The 22,846-nt window shown below is 46.0% G+C and overlaps 1 protein-coding gene across 3 annotated transcripts in view; it reads left to right on the top strand.

Moving 5' to 3' along the window:
• Positions 1-22,846, top strand: part of MFN1 (mitofusin 1) — a 1,384,201-nt gene that overhangs the window by 1,135,336 nt on the left and 226,019 nt on the right. For all 3 annotated transcript variants that reach the window (XM_069618688.1, XM_069618687.1, XM_069618686.1), the window contains 2 exons: positions 4,126-4,322; positions 18,296-18,430. In XM_069618688.1, coding sequence (XP_069474789.1) covers positions 4,126-4,322; positions 18,296-18,430 — 332 coding nt within the window. The remainder of the gene's footprint in view (positions 1-4,125; positions 4,323-18,295; positions 18,431-22,846) is intronic.

The raw sequence follows: 22,846 nt of genomic DNA, 5'->3' as shown, positions 1-22,846 counted from the left end.
TCGCTCCATCAAGCCCTTATAGAAGGATTCTGAAATGCCGACAATACGGGTATTGTTCCTCCGAGATCTCGATTAGAGGTCCTCGCATTTAGCTTGAGTTTTGCAGAGTTCACCCTTCAACTGTGCTATGTCCCGGCTGTGTTGGGTTATCACATCTTCGTTTGTGCTGATCCTGTTTTCAGCATCTGTGATGCAAGCGCTTTCCTTGTCCACTCTAGCCTCGAGAGAGCTAATTGTTGCAACAATATCGTCCAGCTTGACATTCACTGCTAGGAAGCCATTCTGAACCATAGTCATGAGGCGATCCTCTCTTGCATCAAGTAGTGTCTCGGCAGGGCTGTCCGCCCCCATCGATGTGGTGGCAGGCGTCCCATGGGGTTGGGAGCTAGCAAAGGAGTCCATTGGGCCAGTTTTCTTCGCACCTGTACTTTTCTTCTCGTGGCGGCCCATATGTCACTGGTATCAATCAAAAGCGGGTAACGTTCTCCCGTGACTTGTGTTGGAGTGGAAGCTTATACTGGTTTAATATAGTCTATACAGATTGGGTTCCTTGCATGCGCGTCTCGATCAGTTGGGTTCCAATCTAGTAGGCCCCCTTACAATTTACCAATGTTATTGCCAAGGCGGTTGGGTATCACGCCACTGGGCCGGGTCACCTGAGCCCCTCCTAATAGTTATCTAGCTGCCGTACATGAAAAGCTTTTACTTGGGTCAGATCTCTGCTATGGATTGAAGAAAATGTTAGTTCCTTCTGGAGGCAGGCCCTTGTTGTTGCAGCCTATTTGGAAGGGTAATTTGTCTTGTGTTCCCCTCGCACCCCAAGGTTGACTATAGTAATGGAGGAGCTTTGAACCACTTTCCTGTTGGGATGTCCTGTGGCATCTTAACTGTCCCACTACGAGCGTGGGGGTCCCCAACTACAAGACTTATCACAGACTTATCCGAAGATGTGTGATCCTTTAGGACAGGGCCTGTTTGATTTTGGGCCGGGGGCATTAGAGGTATGGTAGCTGGAAGTGCAAGGGGTGTGGATCAGAATTACTCCTGCACCCAGCGTGTTCCACGTACGTGCTGGCTTGGATTGTAGCCGAGTGCGGGCCCTATGATGTAAAGATATAGGCCCCTCGTAACGGCAGGTGCTGCTGAGCTGTTCCACCAGACTCCCACGCCCAAGCACCAATATATAGGACTTCAAGTTGTTTACAGCTTTCTGGCCCTCTCCCGGATGTGTTGTATCTTCCCACGTATTATGGGAATTTGGGAGACTGCCCAGCTAGTAATAGCTTCCCCCTTGTGGTGCTGGTTGCGTACCTCCGTATTGTTGGCAGGCCGCGTCCCGCTTTCCGGTGCGGCCGCGGCTCTATGCGCTCCTTGTCCGGCCCTCCTCCTCCTCATCTAAGGGGCCGTGTTCGAATTGTCCCTTCCGCAAGTCCCCGCGGCGCTCCTCAGAGAGCAGGAATTGTGCTGGGACGTCAGCCGGGAACCAGCAGGAGTCCCTGCGCGGATGATGGCTTGCCCACCGGCACGGTGAACCGAGGATCAGATGGTTCCCGCGGGCGATCCCCCACTTAGTCCGGGATCCTGGTGCTGGCACATGTGAGTCGCCTCCAATTGCTGTTGCAGAGGCGCTAAGTGAGCGGGTACCACCGTGTTGTTGCGTAGGAGATGGCGCTCCTCCCCCGCGTGACCCTGTGCTGGTCGTGCAACCGCGGCGTGGCGCAAATTCTCTCTGGATCACCGCGGCGGCTCTCAGCAAGCAGGCCTGCCCGCCTCTTCAAAATGTGCTGCAAACTCCCCAGCGCCGCTGTGGTTCTCCCCCAAATTTGCTCAGGGTGTGCTGTCTATGATAAGGCACCAGGTAGGAAGAGTATTTCCTGTAACTTTGGCCCCAATTAGGATTAATTTAAAAGCAGGATATTCGTGGGATCGGAGCTCTCTGATCAGGCGGCCATCTGGATTGCGCGCAACAGCGCCCCCTTTCTATACTAGCCCTTTCAATGCTTAGTGGGCATAGTGGAATATTGCCTTGCTGTGCTAACTAGGAATTACAGAATCTGGCGTTAATATGCACACTAGGCATAGTGGATTCTAATCATGAGGTGCCAAATGGGCATAATAGATTTTGTATTTGCTTTACTAACTGTCGAGAATGGAAACTTAAACTGTACTGTCAACTGAGTAGTTGGAAGTAGAATGCAACGTCCAGGCCACTTCCTATATTCAAGCCAAAAACTATTGACTTTGTCCAGGCTTGATTTGCATGAGGTTCACACAAAAGGATTAGGCAACACACATCTGTATTACAGGCTACTAGCAGCTGACAGAGAACCCAAGACAAGGTCCAGTTAATAAAACCACACCCAAAAAGTGTTTACTGTGGTGTGGACTCCAGTCTATTCATAAAAAATAGGGACTAGAGCAAGGCTGTGATTGAAGACCGAAGGATAGAGCGAAACAGAAGTACTATCCCTACCTACTGTGCACTCTCAGCTAGGTTGCGGTGTTACAACGCCTGTCTAATAGTGACAGAATAAGAATGAAATTACAAACTTCTATGGTGTGTAATACATTCAATCTTGTGAGTCAAAGACCACTCTCCTCCAGATTGACTTAAATCGGAAGAGACTACCAGTAAACAAAGGGAAGAAAAAGAAGCACACCCAGGAAAGTGAGAACAATCTGTGAGGTGCCCGCTGAACGTGGTTTGCAAATGCATAACACGTGGACTGGGCAGCCAAGTTGTGCCATGATTTGAGGCATATCACACTCTAGATCAGGAGGGAAGGAAAACCAAGGGTTCTTCTCTAGACTGTTCCAGTCCCATGACACCAACGGCAAGGTGGTAATGTACTATGCCATCTACCGTTTTTTACCTTCTTCTCATAGACTGGTTTTTGAGTTATGAAATATACCAGTTCGTGTGGAAGCTTAGACTGTCCTGAGGAATGTGGCTTTATTAAAGTTAGGCCACTGAAACCGGTCGACGGTGTTTGTTACATCTAAAAAGGCACCAATTTGCCTATATTTTAGCTTGAGCAAACCAGTTTACATTGTCCCACTTTCCGTCAGTATAAAATTAATTCCAGATGGAAGGTGGTGATTGTATTGTCTTTGGATAAATTCCTATTCCAACAACAGACAATTTCTTTTGTCTGTCATTTTAACCCGAGCAACCTAGGGTCAGTGTGACAATCAATGGGTTATTAAAGAATTGTTTATCCCATTAGATGCCACATGAGTTCCTAAAGAGGAAGAACTGATCCTCTTTACTTTCCTGGGTGTGCTTCTTTTTCTTCCCTTTTTTTACTGGTAGTCTGTTCCGATTTAAGTCAATCTGGAGGAGAGTGGTCTGGGACTCACAAGGTTGAATGTATTACACACCATAGAAGTTGGTAATTTCATTCTTATTCTGTCACTATTAGACAGGCGTCGTAACACTGCAACCTAGCTGAGAGTGCACAGTAGGCATGGATAGTACTTCTGTTTCGCTCTATCTTTCTGTCTTCAATCACAGCCTTGTTCTATTCCCTATTTTTTATGAATAGACTGGAGTCCACACCACAGTAAAAACTTTTTGGGTTTGGTTTTATTAACTGGACCTTGTCTTGGGTTCTCTGTCGGCTGCTAGTAGCCAGTAATACAGATGTGTGTTGCCTAATCTTTTTGTGTGAACATTATCTACTAAGGGCAATACCCTGTCAATTGTGTAGAAATTGCCCCATTGTTTGGTTATTTGATGTGCATGAGGCCTGCTTTTAATTGTTAATAAAACATAGACCCACCTGAAATGTTCCATTCAATGGCAAAATTGGATGTTGGTTGCTTGATGGAGGTTCCAGAAGTATTTGCCAGCCAGTGTGTGAGCACACTAATTGCTTTAGTGAAAATTAGGATTTTTAGAGGCTATGAAATACCAACATGTTTTCTGATGTGGTCCACTGTTATTCAAAATGCAAAGGGCTGTGAGATAATGTAAGACCAAAGATATAAATGTTCAGCGTGAACTTTATAAATATTCATACTCACACTTCGTATTGCATTGATAAAGCATGATACAATAGCCAGTGTTTGCTACATGTAGAAAACCTGCATTATGTTTTTTTCTTGGTTTCCTCTTCCTGCTAGGTTTGGAGAACTGTAGGTTGGAAACTTATAGCTCTTTCCATGAGCATGTACAGTCTTCTGTATTTTTATGAAAAGCTCACTTGGACAACAAGAGCCAAAGAAAAAACGTTCAAACAACAGTTTGTGAAGTATGCCGCAGATAAGCTGAAAATGATTGTTAGCTACACAAGTGCAAATTGCAGTCGTCAGGTGGAGCAGTAAGTATTTGTCTTTTAGCAACTCTTGTCACAAAAATCAGACACATTTGTGGGATTTATTCCTTATCTACCCATTTGTTGTTACATCATGTCTATTCTTAATTTTTTGGTAGCTATTTATTGGGCAGTTAAGACATGATTTTTAAAAGTACTATAGCCACGTGGTACTGGCATGCTTGCAGTGCCTCTCTCATATTTCCTCAATTGCATTTTTTACACACCTTCCTTAACTATCCAAGAAATGTCCTGCTACTTTGGTTCTCTTGAAGTTTAGATGCCTTGTTACTCTTTCATTGGTGATTTTTAATAAATGTTCTTTTGCTGCGGTAAACTTGTATGTATGCTTGGTATACCTAAACTACTGTAGAGTTTGAGGATACTTTTGTGCGAGCTTGCTTTCTGTCTTGGGGATCTTCACCTCATCCATGCTTTACTTGCAAGCACTTTGAGACTGCCGATGGTTGTCCTGCAAGTAATGTCTTAGATGCATTCAGTACTTTAGTCAGATGACCAAAGATGCAACAACTACCAGTGACAGAGGAAAGGTGCTAGACATGTTAACTTTCTCAGAGACTCTTTGGAACGGTTCACTTATGCAGTCCCCCTTGAAAAATATAGCAGGGTCAGGCATTGAAGATGATGAAAACTCCCCAATTTCAGGTAGTTCATTCAGATCTTCTGAAAACGTTTAGAATCAAATAGCATCAACAATTTAGAAGTAGAATTTCTCTCAAGCGTGGACCTTTCTGTGCTCAAGGCCATATCTGAACAGTGGAAAAACACATTGGAGTCAATTAATGGCCAAAACCTTGGATGGCAAGTGCAAAGTATTCCAGGAACATAAGGTGTACCGTCCAGTATTGGGTCCTCTTTAGATTCACATATTTTTTAGTATTCCACCCCGCAGGGTGGTAAGCCCAAACATCTTTAACTGATCTTTTAACTTAGAAAAACAGCTTTTTCCTATTATATAGCCATAGGCTTCCTAAAGAGGTGCCCGCTCCTTTAAAGGCACCTGCATATTCAGCCTATTGCCCAGTCAGTGCTCCACAGTTTTATTTTCTGTCTGCCCATTGGGAGAAGGAAGCCTGGAGAGCTCCTTTTCAGCTGTCGCAGGCTGTGTGGGAACATTTGTTTTGGGTTTCAAGGCTAATTATTCGAAAACGGAGCTATTAACATTAACTGTTGCACCATGGACAAAGGCAACTTTAAGGGTCTCTGCGCCTTTTGATTTGGTAGATCACCCTGTAATATACTTAGGGGTGAATATCACCTGAGATGTGATGGGTCTGTGTATGAATATCTACCCAGGCTTGTACACTTTGCTTAAGGAGGACCTAACTAGGTGGAAGAAACTGAGAAACAATGGTGGGGGGCTGTGGACAAGGCCATTGGAGAACATATATGGTGAAATGTGCGGCTCCCAGAAATTGGAGAGCCCATCTGTACGCCAATCCAGTAAAAAGGTCAGTTTTCGAGATGTGGGACGAGCTGGTGTTGCAACTAGGTTTCGCCTACTGCCCATTGGTAATGTTGACTTCATCCTGGCGAAAGAAGCAAATTACTTAAAGCGTCGGAAAGAAAACGAGGGCCGATTTATTAGTGATATGTTTAAAGGAGGTTCCATGAAGTTCTTTCAGGAGCTTAAGGAGGAGTTTGGAGAGGGGAAGAAGATAGAAGCCAGTATTTGCAGTTACACCATTGGGTCACGTAGTTTTATATGAAAGAGGCAGACACCATGTCCCTCCAACCGTCCGAAACACTCATGGCTTTCAATACCAAACCTATAGGACTCCTTTCTACCCTTTACAAAATAATCTCATCTGCAGGGAAAAGCTCCAGCATGGGTTATATGGGGAAGTGGGTGAAAGAGCTAGATTGAGTAATAACCGAAAAATGGGAAGGAATTTGGGAAGTGCTCAACAGTCTTCAGTATATTTGCAATATAGAGAAGTTACTATTGCATATTTAGTGGTAGTGTCAAAGATGCATTCATTTTGGAAGGTCATTGGCACTGTCTCTGGGGTGATCCTTTTGGACCTAGCACTGCAAGGTTGCCACATTTTACTACATAGCTTTAGAAGAGTAGTGTCCACCCGGTTAGCAGCTAATCTGCTTGTGGGACGGAGGTCACACTCCCGAATGTTAATTTATTGTGGCAAAAGGTGTGGTTTATTATGGAGGCAAAAGGTGTGGTTAATTCGATCTATTGAAAGACATTAGTGAGGTGCCTGGAGGCTTTAGAAGGAAATGGGGGGCGGGGGGGTTACTGCTTGTATACCTGAATTAAAAGAACATAAGTGTTTTCTACAAAATGCACCTCCAGGCAGTGAATATATTTAATCTTGACTAAGGTTGGGATGCAGAAGAGCAATAAGGAATAACTTTGGAGGTCCGGATGATTTCCTTGAACTCTGGTATTGCTGTCCAAATCATTTTTCTTTCCAACGAGCTACGAGGATATTATACCACAGAATGATTTGGAGCCAAGAGTATGAACTTATAGGCGGACCACTTACAGCATATCTGGAGAGGGAAAGGATAAAGGGGTGACATTTAATGTGTTGGAACCAAAGTTGAAAAGATGTTTTCATTTCTATGAATATTAATTGCAAGCCTCAGCCGCCAGAGTCCTTGATATATACATATTTCAGGGACAGAGGCACAGTCACTTTTTCGCAGAAGCACTTTAGTTTTATTTGATTCGTCTTACTGTTTTAGAGGAATTGCTGAGTAATAATTGCATGCTTATATTTTGTCTATTTTAAATGTCTTTATCATATGTCTTTTAACAACATGAGCTGCCTTGTTTTTATTGTACCAAGATAGTATTTATTAATGGTAATACATTTTGCTATGTTGATGAATATGTAATATTTAATGTTTAATATGTGCTAAAGATTTATTGTATAACCAAATGCACAATAAAAAAAGACGTGTATGTGACATTAAAGTCAATAATCAGCTATGGATAAAAAAGGAGGCCATCCATTTCTGTCCTTTATCCCTGAGGAGAGGAACTGGTGTTTTGCTCAAGGAAGCCAGGTGAAGAAGAGCTGGACAGCGCCTCTCCAGCACTGGTGGACAATATTTTTGAGGTGATGATGCACTTTTGCACTTTGCAAAAAAGCCTAATGGATTAGATATAGTTGCACCACCATTCCCCCAGAGTATGTAGATGAAGAATCTGGCCGTGAAGCAGTGGGGACGTGTCATGGGAGAGTGATCACATGCAAGAAGACACCAGCCTATCTACCGCTGGCACTGTGATGTCCACATGATGTGGCCTTTAACAGAATTATGACATGCATGGAGTTTCATGTGCAAGGAACCCATGAGGAAAATTTTGTGCAGACTGAAAAATGGAACAGGTCAAGGAAGTCCGCTGAGCGGGTTCAGTTCTAGCAGCAATATGGAAGATGAGCCAGCAGGTGTTGGGAGGGGATCTGGGGATGGCATCAGCTTCCATGCCACATGCATCTAACTAATCAACATGTTTAAGGCTCCTGAGCTGGCTCTGCTGGCTCTTGCAGTGAGGTGAAAGTCAAGTGCTCCCCCCCCCCCGAGGTATGAAACTTGGATGGCACAGGAAGAAAACATTGTCACAATGGGAAACAACAAAACACTCCACCGACACACAGCGAGGTGCAAATTCGTTATCTGGAATGAACAGCTTGGTTGACTATAAATGAGCACCCACCCTTGGCTTTCGGTGTCAGGATGGAGGTAAATATAGTGCAAGGGTTTAAGGTAAATAGGACCCACTCTCGTAATCAAAGTCCATAGTCTATTAAACAGAGTTCCAGGGATAGAGCCATGTGTTTATTATAGCCCAGCAGCATGTTTTCTTAACCGCTGATTGCTTCATGGTTCCATGATTGTCCCCTAGCTCCTTGTAAGTAAACTCCACACGTGGCCAGCACGTGGCCAGGATTCCCTCATTTCCCTTTACGAATATCCTACAGAAAAATGGACAGGAACCACTGCTCCTCTCAACCCATCTGCATTCTTTGTAGACCTGCCAAGGGACAGCCTTCCTAGGCTGTCGCGACTGCAAAATTGATTAATCTACTTTTCCTTCTTGTTCTTTAGCTTCCACCAGGCTCTGGGCCATAGACCCTCGGAGGCTAGTAATCGACTACAGTTGCAGTCAAAGCTCCCTGGCAATTGCCAGTACGTGGGTTAGAATACTCAGCAGGCTCTTGGCACTGTGCAATGCCCAGTTGCTAGCTCTCCTCTATAGCTCTCGCTTTCTCTTCACCTGCACCAAATTTCCTTCCTAACTCCCACCCAATCTTCCTCTTCTTATACTGTCTTAACTGTTAAATGATATTTGGGATTGCTGGAATATTTTCCTGATTAATCACATGTCACTGGATTTGCCAGGGTTCCTGACTTGCACATCTTTCTAATGAGTTTCACCTTTCCTTCTCAGCGTCCTAATGTGTACTGCTCACAATAATTACATGATTGCATGCAGGAGCGCGGCCCAAGGGTTTTAAAGGCAGCTACTGCCATTTTGAAGTCACGGTGGTTTATCTTTCCATTGCCTTGCCCGAGTATTGTCTCCCCGTTTTACTCTCAGCAGTAAATCCGTTCTTTGGGGAAAAAGTGAAAACTCCATTTGTGTTGTAACGTGAGGAGAAGCAGTAGGAAGTTGTAGAGTTGTATGAGAAAGCGTTCCTGTGCTTTGATGTCTTGAGTGTGACATTAAAACTCGATGGGGATAATCTTCGTTGTTAGGAAAAATGTCTTTTTTTGGCAACTTTCCCTCCATAGTTCCTTTGGACGCCCGATCGTTTTGCTATGTTTTTGTAACCTGTTCTGACTTTTTGAACTGAATTAAAGCCTTCAGCTTCACTTCCCTTGCCTTTTGCTACTATGTTATGGGGAAACTGGTCGGTCCTTCAGACTATCAGTACTGGGAAAATGTTTCCCTTTTATCGTTTACATTTTAGTAACTTTTTAACAATGCACACAGTATCTTACAATACAATGCAATGGGAATAATTTTGTATCACCCTTGCGTTTTACACTTGGTATTTTTGGTTACTTTTACATGTGCCTAAAGAGAAGCTGGTGGCCATATTGTAGTTTGGCCTCCTTCCTGCCTTGCCAGGTCAGGAAATCCCATATAAGGTCATGCACTTGCCCGGAAAAGCTGCTGCTTTCACGGGCTAGTGCTGCCTTTGTGCGTGGGTGCCCCAGGAAGGGTGTGGGGTCTGCCTGATCCCATTCCTCATCCATGGAACCAGATAGGTGTGGGGCATGAGTGAAACCAGTAGTTGTCCCTGATTGGACAACTACTGGCTGTTTTAATGGTGCAGATCCTTACCATTTGTGGGCTTGGATTTGTTTCCAGGCTGGATTTTGGATAAGGAGAGGAATTCTGCAGCCATTTCTTAGATCAGCGTTTGCGCCAAGAATCCCACTTAGACGAACAGCCGGCTGAAGATCCAAAGACTCCTCCTAGAGAGGCCCAGCCTCCCTTCATGTGTCTGGCCCGGTGAAGCACTGTTGGACTACCTGACCTCCGAAGACCCTGAGCGGTGCTTCCTCCCTTGGACTAGTGGGAGTGGGACCAACTAGTCCCAATGTATTCTCAAGTATCCAACCGTTCTGATCTTTTGGAAGTATCCCTGAACCACCTAGTGGACTGACCATCTTTCCCGTGGGCTACCTCACAAGAAGTGTTGCCGTTCTACAGTTGCCTCCAGAACTTCGATGGTGGCCAGCGTGTGGTACAAGTTGCCTTTCCTGGGAATTTCAACATCAAGGTATCTTGTCCTAGACAACCTTCTTCAACTGCGACTGGAAGGACGCCTATCGTCGCCTGTGTGATGTGACCATCGCTGGAACTCTCCTTTCACCATCCTTTCACCATCCTGTGAAGTGTCCTGAAGAGGCCTGCCTCAGTGAATCTTGCATTTCTTCATTACTGGGGGTTGCAGCTTGCATCTGGACCTGACCGGAAGAATCCTTGCACCCGCGGCTCCTGGGCACCACTCTCTGGAACCACCAATGGGGAAAACCAACCTCTAGTGACCCCCAGTCTTACCTACAGAGGCTACATTCTGGAGAGGAGCATTGTGGCTCCTGTCATTTCTGGGCACATGGCCCCATTCTTCTTAGGGAAGTTAGGGAAATTGACATGAACAAATTCGACTCCACTGTCTCACTGTATTGTTGGAAAGGTTGTATTATGAAGAGATCTTTGGGTCAACTATCGGGTCAACTATTGTGGGGTTGCCCTCAACTCTGGAATTGTTTGAGCAATAGTCTGTATATTATCAAAGAATCAGTTGGAGTAGATCTGCTGCTGTACCCAAGGTGGCAATTGTGGATCTTCCTGTCCAAGGACTTTAACCTTAGTCTTTGCCTGAATATTCATCCATATCCTTGTCCTTGCTAGTTAACCTGCTTCACTCTCCACTCCCTGCCCCCAACCATTCCACATTTTTGACTAAACCTTATGGTTGACCACCAATCCCCTTATTCACCAGTCACTGTATAGGGGAGTTCACCCTGTTCCCAGCAGCTGTTTATTAGACATTCTCTTTAAAGTAGCCTCGAGTGACCAGCTGCATCTGCCCATCTCTGGGGGCCCAGAATACTGAACTAAGACATGTTTTTTGTCTGGGGTCCTTCATAACGATATGCATTTAGTCATCACCCAATTGGGACTTATGAATGTCTATATTGGATGTTCTCATTGGCTCGATGTTTTTTTTTTTTTTACTTTATTTATTCGACTTGCTCACAACATCACAGGACACATCATTACAGAAATGCATACTTCACAATAAAGTGCTGGCTTTCGGATGCATCAAGAGGGTCAGAGAACTAGGTGAAGGCATGGGTGTAAATGTTAAGATTCACTATTCATGGGATGACAACTGTGCGGAGAGAGGCCAGGGCTAGACGATTCAGTGTCCGAGTTCGAGGTTGTGGCAGACATGTAATTATAAAATCTCCGCCAAATGTCTCTTGGCCTTGAGTGCGGGTGTTGCAGTGTTCCCCAGGCCTCCTCGGTGTCGTGTGCCCACGTGACCGTCCTGAGCCACTGTGCATATGTATGTGCTCTGGGGCAGAGCCAGTTCATCAAGATGCAGCATACAGCCAGTATCGTGCAGAGTCCAGCCAGTTCTTTTGAATCACGACCCAGTTGGGGGAAGTCGTGGAAGAGACATCGCATTGGGGATGGATCTATGGTGTAATCTAGAATGGCAGATAATGTGGTGCATATTTCGGTCCAATATTGCGTGAGCCGCGGGCAGCTCCAGATCATATGGATGTAGGGGGCATGATCCGCACCACATCTAGGGCAACTGGAAGGAAGTTCACCAAACATACAGTGTAGTCTGCCCGGAGTATGATGGTATCTGTGCAACACTTTTAATTGTATTAGTTTGAAACAGGAGTTATGATACGTTGTGGGTGCGAGCACACATCTGGGACCAGCGTTCATCAGTGACCTCAACTCCAAGGTCCTCCTCCCACCTACATCTGTTTACAAAAGGAGGGGGTAGCCTTAGTCTGCAGTAGGGTATAGAGCCTTGATACCTTCCCTCTAAAGCAGTCAAAGGTGCACAGCTCTTCAATTATGGGCTTGTCCGGTGGTATTGTAGGGAAGTTGGAGTATCTGGCCTTGAGGTTTTTCCAGAGGGAAGAGTATTGCAACCATGCAGAAGGCTTCCGCTTGAGGGGAATGGGGAGGTCTGCCCATTCAAGAAAATTGCCCTGTTTATAGATATCCCGGAGTGCCAGGAAGCCTGAATCGGCCCAACGGGACACCATGGATTGTGGGATATTTGGCACATCGGGAAAGAAGTTCCAGAGCGGGAGGTCCCCGTGGAAGGGGTGTGGTGTTTCAACCAGCTTCCAGATCTTAGTGAGAGCCAAGGATGTACTGGCAACAGGATCAGCGAAGTCTGGGTCAGCTGGGACAGGTTTAAGAATAAGGGATCCAATTTCTCGATCACTGACCGTTTCTCTAAGCGGACATGTGGAGGGGGGGTCAGTGGTGTTAAACCAGTAGGAGGAAATTGTGCCTGAGCCACTAACCAATATCTGGCAAAGTCAGGGGCGCCGAACCCACCCAGTTCTTTAGGGGTGGTCAGTGTAGTTAACTTGAGTCGGACTGCACCGGAGTGCCATAGGAAGGTGTTGGTTATACGGCGCAGCGATCGGAAGAAATCATCGCCTGGCCACAGGGGAAGATTCGTAAATCGGTAAAGGAGTTGGGGCAGTACCACCATTTTAAGTATGCCTATCCGACCCAGAGATAAGGAGTCTAGTCCAACTCTCTGTTTTAGCGGCCAAGTGCGTGAGGTAATTACGATAGTTGTCTTCACGTAGCTTCACTGTATGCCGGGAGACCACCACCCCCAGGTAAGTAATGTTGGATTGGAACCACGTGAATCCACCCAGGTCGGAGGGGGATAGTGTGGAGTCTGTGAGTGGGAATAGAACAGATTTAGAGCAGTTTACTCTTAGACCCGATATGTGTCCGAAGCGGACCACATCCTCCAGGATAGGGGCATGGTTGGTTTCTGGGCAGTGAATATAAAGGAGGGCATCATCGGCATACAGGGAAACAATATCGGCTTGACCCGCGCCCCTATTGGAGTGTGACTGGCGCATCATGTCGGCGAAGGGTTCCATGGCTATAGCGAATATCAGCGGGGAAAATGGACAGCCCTGCCGTGTTTCCCTAGCTATCTGAAAGGGGGAGGAGCATCTATCTTCTGCGCAGACCCTGGCCGATGGGTCAGTATAGAGCAACCTAACCCAGGTGCGAAAGTTGGGGCCAAATTTGCACTTCTCGAGGACCCGCAATAGATATTCCCACGACACACAGTCAAATGCCTTTTGTATTTCTAGGGTGGCCGCCACCTCCGGACCAATCCTACTGATCACATTAAAGAGCCTTCTCAGGTTCAGTGCGGTGCATCTGCCTGGGACAAATCCTGCCTGATCAGGATGAATGATGTGGGGCATGAATGAGGCCAGTCGGATAGCCAGTACTTTGGCATATATTTTGACGTCACTGTTGATTAGTGAAAGGGGGCGTTATGAGCCACATTGGGTGGGGTTTTTGCCAGGTTTAAGAAGAACTGTTATCATCTCCTCTGGGAGCGAGGGAGGGAGCATGCCCTTCTCACACGCCTCTTCCCATAGGGTTAATAGGTGTGGGACTAGGAGCGATTTGAAGCGCTTATACAGGTCAATGGGGAGGCCATCTGGGCTAGGGGCCTTACCCGATGCCAATGATTCAATGGCTTCCCTGAGTAGTTCTGGTGTAAACAGCCTCTCCAGGAAGATGCTAGCGTCAATGCAAAGGACCGAGAGAGGGAGGTTTTCTAAATAGGAGTCAATTTCAGATACCTGGGGGCCATCAACTTTAGAGTATAAGGAGGTGTAGAATGATAGGAATTCCGAGTTGATGTCTTGTGGGGACGTGGCTAGTGTTCCGTCTGGTCTCTCTATCGCTGGCATGTTGGGGGCTCTGAATTCTCGGTCAATCAACCTGGCGAGCAGTCGACCTGGCCGTTCTCCCTCACCATATTTCCTAACTGAGTGTGGGCTGTCTAGAAATTTGACTTCCTGTTCTGCTAGGGTGCGGAATGTGTCTAGTTCCGACCCGAGTCGTGCCAGCGTTTCAGGAGCCTGATCGAGGGCGTATTGGGTCTCGAGGGTGGCCAGGGCGACTCACTACCAGCGATTTCCGCGTGGGTTCCTTTCAGGATACCACACCCTTTGGAGATGGCAATGCCCCTGATGTATGCTTTAAATGATTCCCAGAGAGTAGTCTGTGATGCGACAGAGTTAGTGTTAATCTCAAAGAATTCCTCGATGGAGGATTCAAGTTCAGATGCGAAGGCTTGGTCGAGTAGGGCGTGAGGTCTCATTCTCCACTGTCTCGTTTTATCATAGTCTTGCACCCAATTAAGTGAAATAATCACCGGTGAGTGATCAGATAAAGTTCTAGGGAGGATCATTAGGCGGGATAGGCACCTGACCAATATGTGCGATACAAGCCACCTATCTATCCTGGAGTGTGAATCATGCACTGTGGAATAGTAGGAGTATGTGCAGGAGTCAGGGTACATGAGTCGCCAGGCGTCTATGACCGCCAGACGGGGAAGCGTAGTCAAAATTGTATGGGCTGCCCTGGATAGTTGGCGGGCCTAGAGCCTGATCTGTCTGGGTTGACGTCAAGTATGGTTTTAAAATCGCCGCCCCATATGATCGGGACCAGGGGGTAGCTCTCCAACACTGAAGCTAGGTGTAAGTAGAAATCGGGGTCATTGATGTTCGGACCATAGATATTTAAGATGACTACCTCTTGATTTTGTAATTTACCATGGATTAGCACATACCTCCCTTGCGGGTCTATCAGTGAATGACTACATGAGAACTTTAGGCTCTTGTGTATCAAAGTTAGGACACCTCGACTTTGGGTAGAATAGTTGGTAAAGTATCTTTGAGGCCCCCATTGTTTAGCAAACTTTTCGCATTGTTCCGAACGGGCATGGGTCTCTTGTAAGCATAGGACTTTAATGTCATGACGTTCCGCGTACAATTGAATCTGCCTCATTTTTTTGTAGTTACCCAGGCCTCTTATATTCCAGCTCATGAATGCTAGGCTACTATCAGCCATTTGTATGGGGGTGTTGGTTGATTTCTGGGGTACGGAGTGGCAGTAGCCATAGCCAGCCCAACCGGGGCAGGCACATCGTGCCATCTGCAAGCCTGTGACATAATACAGTGGTATGTGTGGCATCTTCTGTGGTTGTCGAGTCCTTTTTAACATAACTCCCAATTCCCCCTCCCCCACTCACATCCCTCCCCCAACCAGAGGAATGACAACCCAATAGAACCGTAGTAACAACAAATTTGTCGGCATCAGCGCCTGGGGGCCTTTTGGCGCGTAAACGGAGGATCAACAGTACGGTGGAATGACAAAATTGAATTGCCGATGCATTCACTGCAATAAAGCTCCAGCTGTGCGTGAGTGCATCTGTGGGCACATTTCCTGGCAGGGAGTCAGCACAAAGTGGTCGGGCTACATAGGTGCCATGTAGGTGGTCAAGTATCAGCCTTGGAAATGTTCATCTATGAACTTTGAGGCCTCCTCCGGGATCGTGAAGAAGAATGTTTGATTACAGTGTTCTATTCTTAATTTGGCTGGGAATAACATGGAGTATTTAACCCCATGATCACGGAGTCTTCTTTTTACTGCCATGGAGGTTTTACGTTCCTGCTGCACTGCCACAGAAAAATCAGGGTAGAGATGGATCCTCGCTGCCCCCATCCGCAACTCCCCGTGGAGTCTTGTCCTTCTCAGAAGAGCATAACGGTTGCGGAAATTTAAGATCCTAGCAATGATGGGGCGTGGAGGTGCGCCAGGCTTGGGTTTTGCAGTCAAGGAATGGTGGGCTCTTTCCACCGCAAATTGCAGGGAAAGTTTGAGAGAATCGAGAACTGACAGCAACATGTGCTCCACGAAGTCTTCCATGGGCTCGTTAATATTGTCCTTGGGCACTCCAACTATGCGTAGATTGTTGCACATTGAACGGGACTCTAAGTCATCATTCTTTTTTTCAACCGCCAGCATTAGGGTAGAGAGCGAGGAGACTGTGGCCAGTAGGGAACCAAGATCGTCTTCAGCGGCACCTATCCTTGTTTCAATTTCTACCACCCGGCCATCAGTTTTCTCAATATGCGCCTTTATGGATGAGATAGTGCCATTCATGTCATCCAGCTTGGTGAGAAGAGTGGTGAACCCCTCGCGGATGTATTCTAACATTTTTTGCGAGTCAGCGGGGGCTAGTGGGGCCGATGTTGCAGGGGTCTCCTCGGGTGATTCCGCTGTCGGCTTAGCTGGAGTCTTAGCAAACATATTTAGAGAGCCCTGTTTCTTGCCTGCACCTGCTCCTTTGGTCATAGTGTCGGCGAAGGGTGGGCCCTGAGGGTTTGGGCTGGTGTAAGCGGCTAGCTACGCCCAAGGACCGGTGTCCCACTCCGAGTATAGGGGCTCCCTGGTCTGGAGTTCAGCCCACAGGTCACCAGATCATAGAGTGCGGCAGCACCCCTCCGAATGCGAGTTTTTGGAGCAATGCACAGTGTAGTGGGCTCAGCCCAGAGTGACTTTGTGGTGTTGGAGTCTTATCCCAGTTTCTGCTTTCTAGTTATGCTGGGAGTGCAGTAGTGGGGTTAGTGTGGTAGATGCGCCTATAAAGCTCTCGGTATTGTAGGTAGTGGGGGCTCCGCACCCTGTGCCCCAGCGCGTGGATAGCGTAGTACCTCTTCTGTGTTGTCACGTCTGTAACCGGCGCGATCGACGTTGTGGACCACAGGGTAGCAGTGGGCCAACTGAAGAGGGGGCCCTGCCCAGTCGGGGGGGTATCCTCGGGTGAGTGCCGAGATTCAGGGAGGTGTGGGTGCCGCTGCTACAGAGGAAAGGCCGTGCAGCGTGGATTTCAGGGCAGTATGGCGTGCAGGGTGCTCTCAGTTCCACAGGCCAGCGGCATATGAGGGATCAACCGTTCATTTGGTGCATAAACGAACCACAGGCAGTAGGCTCACAGGGTCATAGGGAACCGGGAGCAGGACAGTGGTAATGTCCGTGCTGTTAGATGATGTGTAGTGCAGCACGGGCCAGTCCAACACTGCACCGTTATGTAGGCTTTTTTATGCTGCCTTTAGTGCTCTAAAAAGTATTGATAAGTTCAAAGTAGGCACCATTCCATATGAGTGGCAACTCGGGGAGTGGCTATAAATGTAGGGGCTCCCATACCTTGAATCTTGATGGAGGTGGGCTGCGCCTCCCCCCGCACGCCGCCTCGACGTGGATCAATGCCTCCGGAGCTCCGGGCCTCAGCACATCAGAGGAGCCGACAGCCGGAGGCCCCTCTTGGTCCGCAGGGCTCCCAGCAGATGTCAGAGCCTGGGTAGTGTCTCCAAGGCTACAGCTCCCGAACGGTGGGTCGAAGGTGGGAGCCCAGCAGGAGCCGAAGGAGAGAGGAAGGAGCCCTGGTAGGTCCGTAGTGTAGACTGTGTTGGTGGAGGGGGCTAAGGGGGCCGGGGACTGCAGCCACGATTGCGGAGAGCAGCGTGAAAAGGGCGCCTTGCGCCGAGTGGCGGTCTGTCCTCCCCCCGGCGGCCTCAGGATCCGCTGTGCTTACGTGTTTGGGAGCCCGCTCCCTGTGGATGCGTGTGGCGGGGTGGTGGATTGTGTCCAGGCAGGGTGCCGCTGCACCGCGGGGGATCTCTGTATCAGCTCTTCTCCAGAAGACGCCAAACGAGCAGGAGATCCTAGATAAGCGATCCGCCAGTTTACAGCATATAACGCAGCAGTATTGAGGCAGGGTCAGTGAAAAGGATCTTCCCCGTCACGGAGCGTCACGCTCAGGCAGCCATCTTAATCAAGCGCAACAGCACCCCCCCGGCCACCGTTCCCCGGCTCGTTGTTGTTTAATCTTTCCAAGATACCCCAGTAGACGGGGGACTTTATAGCTCATGCTTCTGTGTGTCGTGCCCCACATCACATACGATCTGTATACCCCTACTTACCCATTGCATGTACCATCCTCTCCTCAACATTACACCTCATCTGCCACTCCACCTAAATCTGTAATCTGGTGATCCCCTTTCACATCATTTTACCTTAATCTCTTCATTCCTGCTACTCCTTTATTTTTGATGCCCAGCCACTCCTATTAAGTCTGGACACATTGCTCCCCTTCTTTAAGGGAGTGGTAGGTTTTAAGAAGTGCTTTAATGACTCCAGCGTATAAAGATTGTTTAAAGCACATTTCTTCCCATTGGCTTCTGTGCATAGGTCTTTGTAGAGCTCAAACTGCTTTGCTGGTGATTTCGTGTTTTTGAAGTCTGCTTGATCCACACACATTAATGTATATTACTTCTGTGGGGTGATGATATTGAAATACATTTTCTTACTGTTCCAGGGAAATGTGTGCCACGTTTGCTCAACTTTGTAATCAGGTTGATATTACTCAGAAGAATTTGAAAGACACGATTGAAATGCTGTCCAAAAAAATAGATCTACTAGAGAAAACCCGGACTGAATCAAAAGTTCTAAGGTACTTTTCAAAATACTTATTCAGTAAAGATCTTTCAATGATGCATTTGAAAAGAAAATGCATAAAATGTATTTGTTTATTATACTTAAGCGTATGATTAAATTTAAACATTCATTTAATTACTAAGCGTAGAATTTCATAATGTTAGATGATACTTCTAAATACTTGATATTACTTGACAATGTTTATATATTCAGTGAAATATGTGTAAGAAACCGTTTCCTTGAATCAGTTCAAGGCAAGAAAACCCTTCAGTGAAAAAAACGTAAGTTGAATTGTCCTTCAGGAGCTGGTTTAATTTAAGAAAATACCAGAAATTCCACAGTTGTTGGAAGCTAAGCCACCTTAACATTGAGCCCCCCTCTCCTCTGCGCAGCCCATGGGCGCACTGATGACATCACTGATGATTTCTTCAATGCCATCATCATCATTGGAAAGACTTTTCAGTATGAAAAATTCACGTTTAATTTAACGACGTTTGAGAAACGGTCTACCGTTATGCTAACTGTTAGTATGTCGCGCATATTTTGGAATGCAGAAAATGTTTGTTGCTTCTAAAAATAAATAATGCATTTCAAAGTGTACTTCATGGTCCAGAAAGTCATCTATTTCATGTACTCTTGAAACAAAACGCATTGAAGTTGAAGAGTGCATAGTCTTTCTCTGTGCTACCCTTTTGTTCAAACAAACATGTAACCATATTTCCTCAAACTTGAGCTTTACAGGCCATTTTACTAAGTGCTAACATTTCCATTGGTAGAAGCCCACCTTCTCCTTTATTGTATAGAGAGTTGGATGTAATATGAATAGCAAAATGGATTTGGAAAACTGTTGCCTTTCATTTACTTTCCATCCTTCCTTGGACTGCTGCAAGGTAATAGTTTTACAACACACATATTTTTTGACTTCATGACTTCATTTTGAATGACTATTATGTGACTTTTTAACCTACAATTGCATCCATAAAGACTATCTCTCAACATATACTGAAGGCCCGAAGTTACTACTTTGCAAATGCTTTCACTTTTCAACGAAAAAGTATATACATAGTCCGGAACAGCTTTTGTTTAGAAATACTCATTTAGCACAGTTTGACTTGGGTCTGTCATAACTTGATTGTTTAAAAGTGAAGCTATGTTAGATGTGCAATTAAAGCCAACAGTGCACTTTAGTCCTTCCACTTAAATTTTTAACAGTGTAGTTCTGGTTTTAAACATTGCATCTGCACAACAAGTTTTGGTTAGGTTACACGTGATGACAAAAGTGTGCACTAATTTCCCATGATGTCATGGACATCAGTTATGTAATCTGTGATCTCATCACTGTGCTCATGGGCTATACGACGGTGGCACAAATAGTTCCCAACAACTGCTGAATCGCAGATGTTTTGTTGTGTTAATCTGGCATTTTAATGTCACTACAACTAGGTTTTTTTTACACTGATTTCATTTAAATTCATTACAATTTTAAGAGTTTTCTAATGTTATATCCCCTCCACCAATTCTACTGCTATAGGTTTTGTCGTTTAATATCTTTTGTTAAGGTTTGCACTCTTCAGCTATGTAGCGGAAGGAAAGGATTAAAGTTTAGCATGTTTGCCTTACCGGAAGTGCCATATGTCTTGGTTTTATGATATCCATATTCACCTGCAAGAGGAATAACTAAAGAGCTTGCCATAAACCAGCCTTGCAGAGTGATGCAAAGTGGGAGCTCTTGCCCCACCAAGGCATAGGCTAGTGGCTACATCTGCACTAATGCATTTTGTAATGGTCCAGAACAACCGCGTGCACCTGTAAGAAAAGGAGTACAGAGAAGCTGCAATCACCTTGCCACACTGGGGGTTATAGTGCAGAGCGCATGCCCTCTTCAAGTACTCACACCAGCAGGTTTGTTACAGGTACACAAGACATAAACACATCTAGGGCAAGCAAAAAAGTTTAAGTAATACAATTGGATTCCTAGAAAGTAAGCCACGGTGCTTTCAAAAAGTCACCAGAGTGATCTACAGTGTAGGGCTATCCATCTAGTAATCAATTTACCTGAAAGTTGATTTCTTGGAAATAACCCCCACTTGCCTGTATGGTCATCAGGAAGTTTGCATTGACACCAGGAGCCACCTCTTTCTTCTTCTTCTCTCCCAAACATCACATGCACAAGAAAAGCAAAACAAAATATGTCTTGTCCTATAGTTGTAGTATTCACCCCCCACCCCACATTCTCCTCTACTCCAGATCAGCCATGTTGACTTTGTTAATGATGCGCCACTCCTTAAGCTATGCCATCTTGGCCCTGTTAAGCATTATCTCTGTGTTCAACACTTAGGCCCATATTCTCATCAAGGTGTTAAGTACCGAAAAGGACGTTAAAAGGGTTTACAACCTTTTCGGTCCTTAAGACCTATTCTGAAGGTGGCGCATTCTTCCGAAGTCGGAAGGAACGCGCCACTTTCGGAATACATTTGGCGGTTGCTAGGATGGATTGGAAACCAACCTAACAACTTCCACATTCGTAAACTGGCTTTTTGCAAGGCTATTCTTGCGGCACTCCGCCAGTTTAATATGTGCGCTAAACTAGCGCACATATATGGTACCCTTTTGGTGGCGTTAAACTGAGAAGTGCCACAAGAAGCCTTGTTTGGTGTAAATGAAAGTGTTCATTTACACCCGTCTGTTGTATATGAACACTTTCATGTACACCAAAGCAAGCTTGCTTTGATGTACATGAAAGTGTTCATATACAACACATGGGTGTATATGAACACTTTCATTTACACCAAACTGAGCAGCTTCAGCGTTGCATACTGCAACGTTGAAGCTGCTCGCTTTAAATGAGTGTTCATATACACCAGACAGGTGTATATGAACACTTTCCTATACACCAAAGTGAGCAGCTTCAACATCCTGCAATGTTGAAGCCGCTCACTTTGGTGTATAGGAACGTGTTCATACACACCTGTGTTCTCAGAAGCATTTGTTATTTTACAAAAATGCTGCCGAGATTGAATTGCGCCTGTAACACCTTAAAACAGGCGCAATCAACACAGAGCACTATCGTGCTCTACGAGGATGCTCAGGCCCACTTGAGAATACTAGTGGAGCCTGAGTGTCCTCTTTTGGCGCAGTGAATCGTGCTGCTTAGCACCTTCACTGCGCCAAGTTGAGAATAGGGACCTTAGTGTACTGTAATGAATCTTGCGGCTCCCTCACTAAACCCCTGCATAGGGGCCAGGGAAAGGCAGATGCTTCCTGATCTTGACCTTGGGTGGGGGGGTGGGGTGGTGCTCTGTGGGAGGATCACATGGGAGGAAATGAGGCCCAGGGCGGTGAGGAGATCCCGTGGGATGAGGCACAGTATTTGTCCTTAAAAGGGAAGAACCTTTTACAGGTACCAAGGCATGTAATGGCTTATTGTCGTTGTGTGTCTAAACCACACATTGAACCTCCTGATGTGAATTAAGTTAATATGAAATCCTTAAACATCCTAAGAAAGCAAAGCCTGTCTGAAATTTATAAAGTTAGACTCCATCCTAGCTTCCAGAGGTACAGTGAAAGGAAACCTGTAAATAATGATTTAAGTGAACTAACTTCCCCTTTTCAAATGAACTTGTGTGATCTTTCCTTAAATACGTTAAAGAGAAATAAACCTACATTTAAAAATGGAAGGCTGATTAAAAAGCCTAATTCTGTTGTTGGGGACTTCAAGTCCCATAATTCCCTAACTACTGCAATGAAGAAAGAAAACGAGAGCAATGTTGCAGGAGTAATCTGCTTGTTAAGGCCAATGACCCACACCTGAGGGAGGCAGAGAGGCTTAAAAGGCCCCCTCAGGTGCAGGCCATTAGATGGAGGTGGAGGTGGAGCTGGAGTAGTATCAGCTGTAGCAGCAGCAGCAGAAGGAGAGCACATTGTTGGCAGTCCAAACAGAAGTTGCTGGAAAGAGAGGGCGCCAGGACCACTGTGAAGCAGATTTCGGCTGACCACCTTTTTTCTCCTGAATCCGAAGTGCAGAGGTTGCGTAGCAGAAAGCATGCAGGAGATTGTGTCTGGAAGTTGGTGCACAGCTGAGGGTCTTAGGAGCAAGACAAGCTCTGTGACTGTGTGGCGGGAACAAAGACAACTTCACAGAGGAAGTGCATCTGTTCAAAGGAGCCAGAAGCAGTTAGTCCTGCAGCATGTGACAGGAGCGAAGACAGAAGCCTGTGAGTGTTACCGGGCATTCTGATCCCTTACGCGAACAAAGGCAGGCAACTGTAGCCAAGGAGTATCACTCGCGTACGAGTGAAAGCAATTATTAACCCGTTAATTGTCAGACAATTAACTTTGAATCACATTAATTGATTAGTAAACTGAAGAAAATAGATGAGACTGCTCGTGTGTGCTTAAGTGATTCTGAGGTGAAGGTTAACTGAAGTCATTT

This window comes from Ambystoma mexicanum, chromosome 10 (genome assembly GCF_040938575.1).
Source record: "Ambystoma mexicanum isolate Mex_15411 chromosome 10, UKY_AmexF1_1, whole genome shotgun sequence".
Taxonomy (NCBI): Eukaryota; Metazoa; Chordata; class Amphibia; order Caudata; family Ambystomatidae; genus Ambystoma; species Ambystoma mexicanum.
The sequence above is the reverse complement of the archived record's forward strand: the minus strand, read 5'-3'. Positions and strand labels throughout refer to the sequence as shown.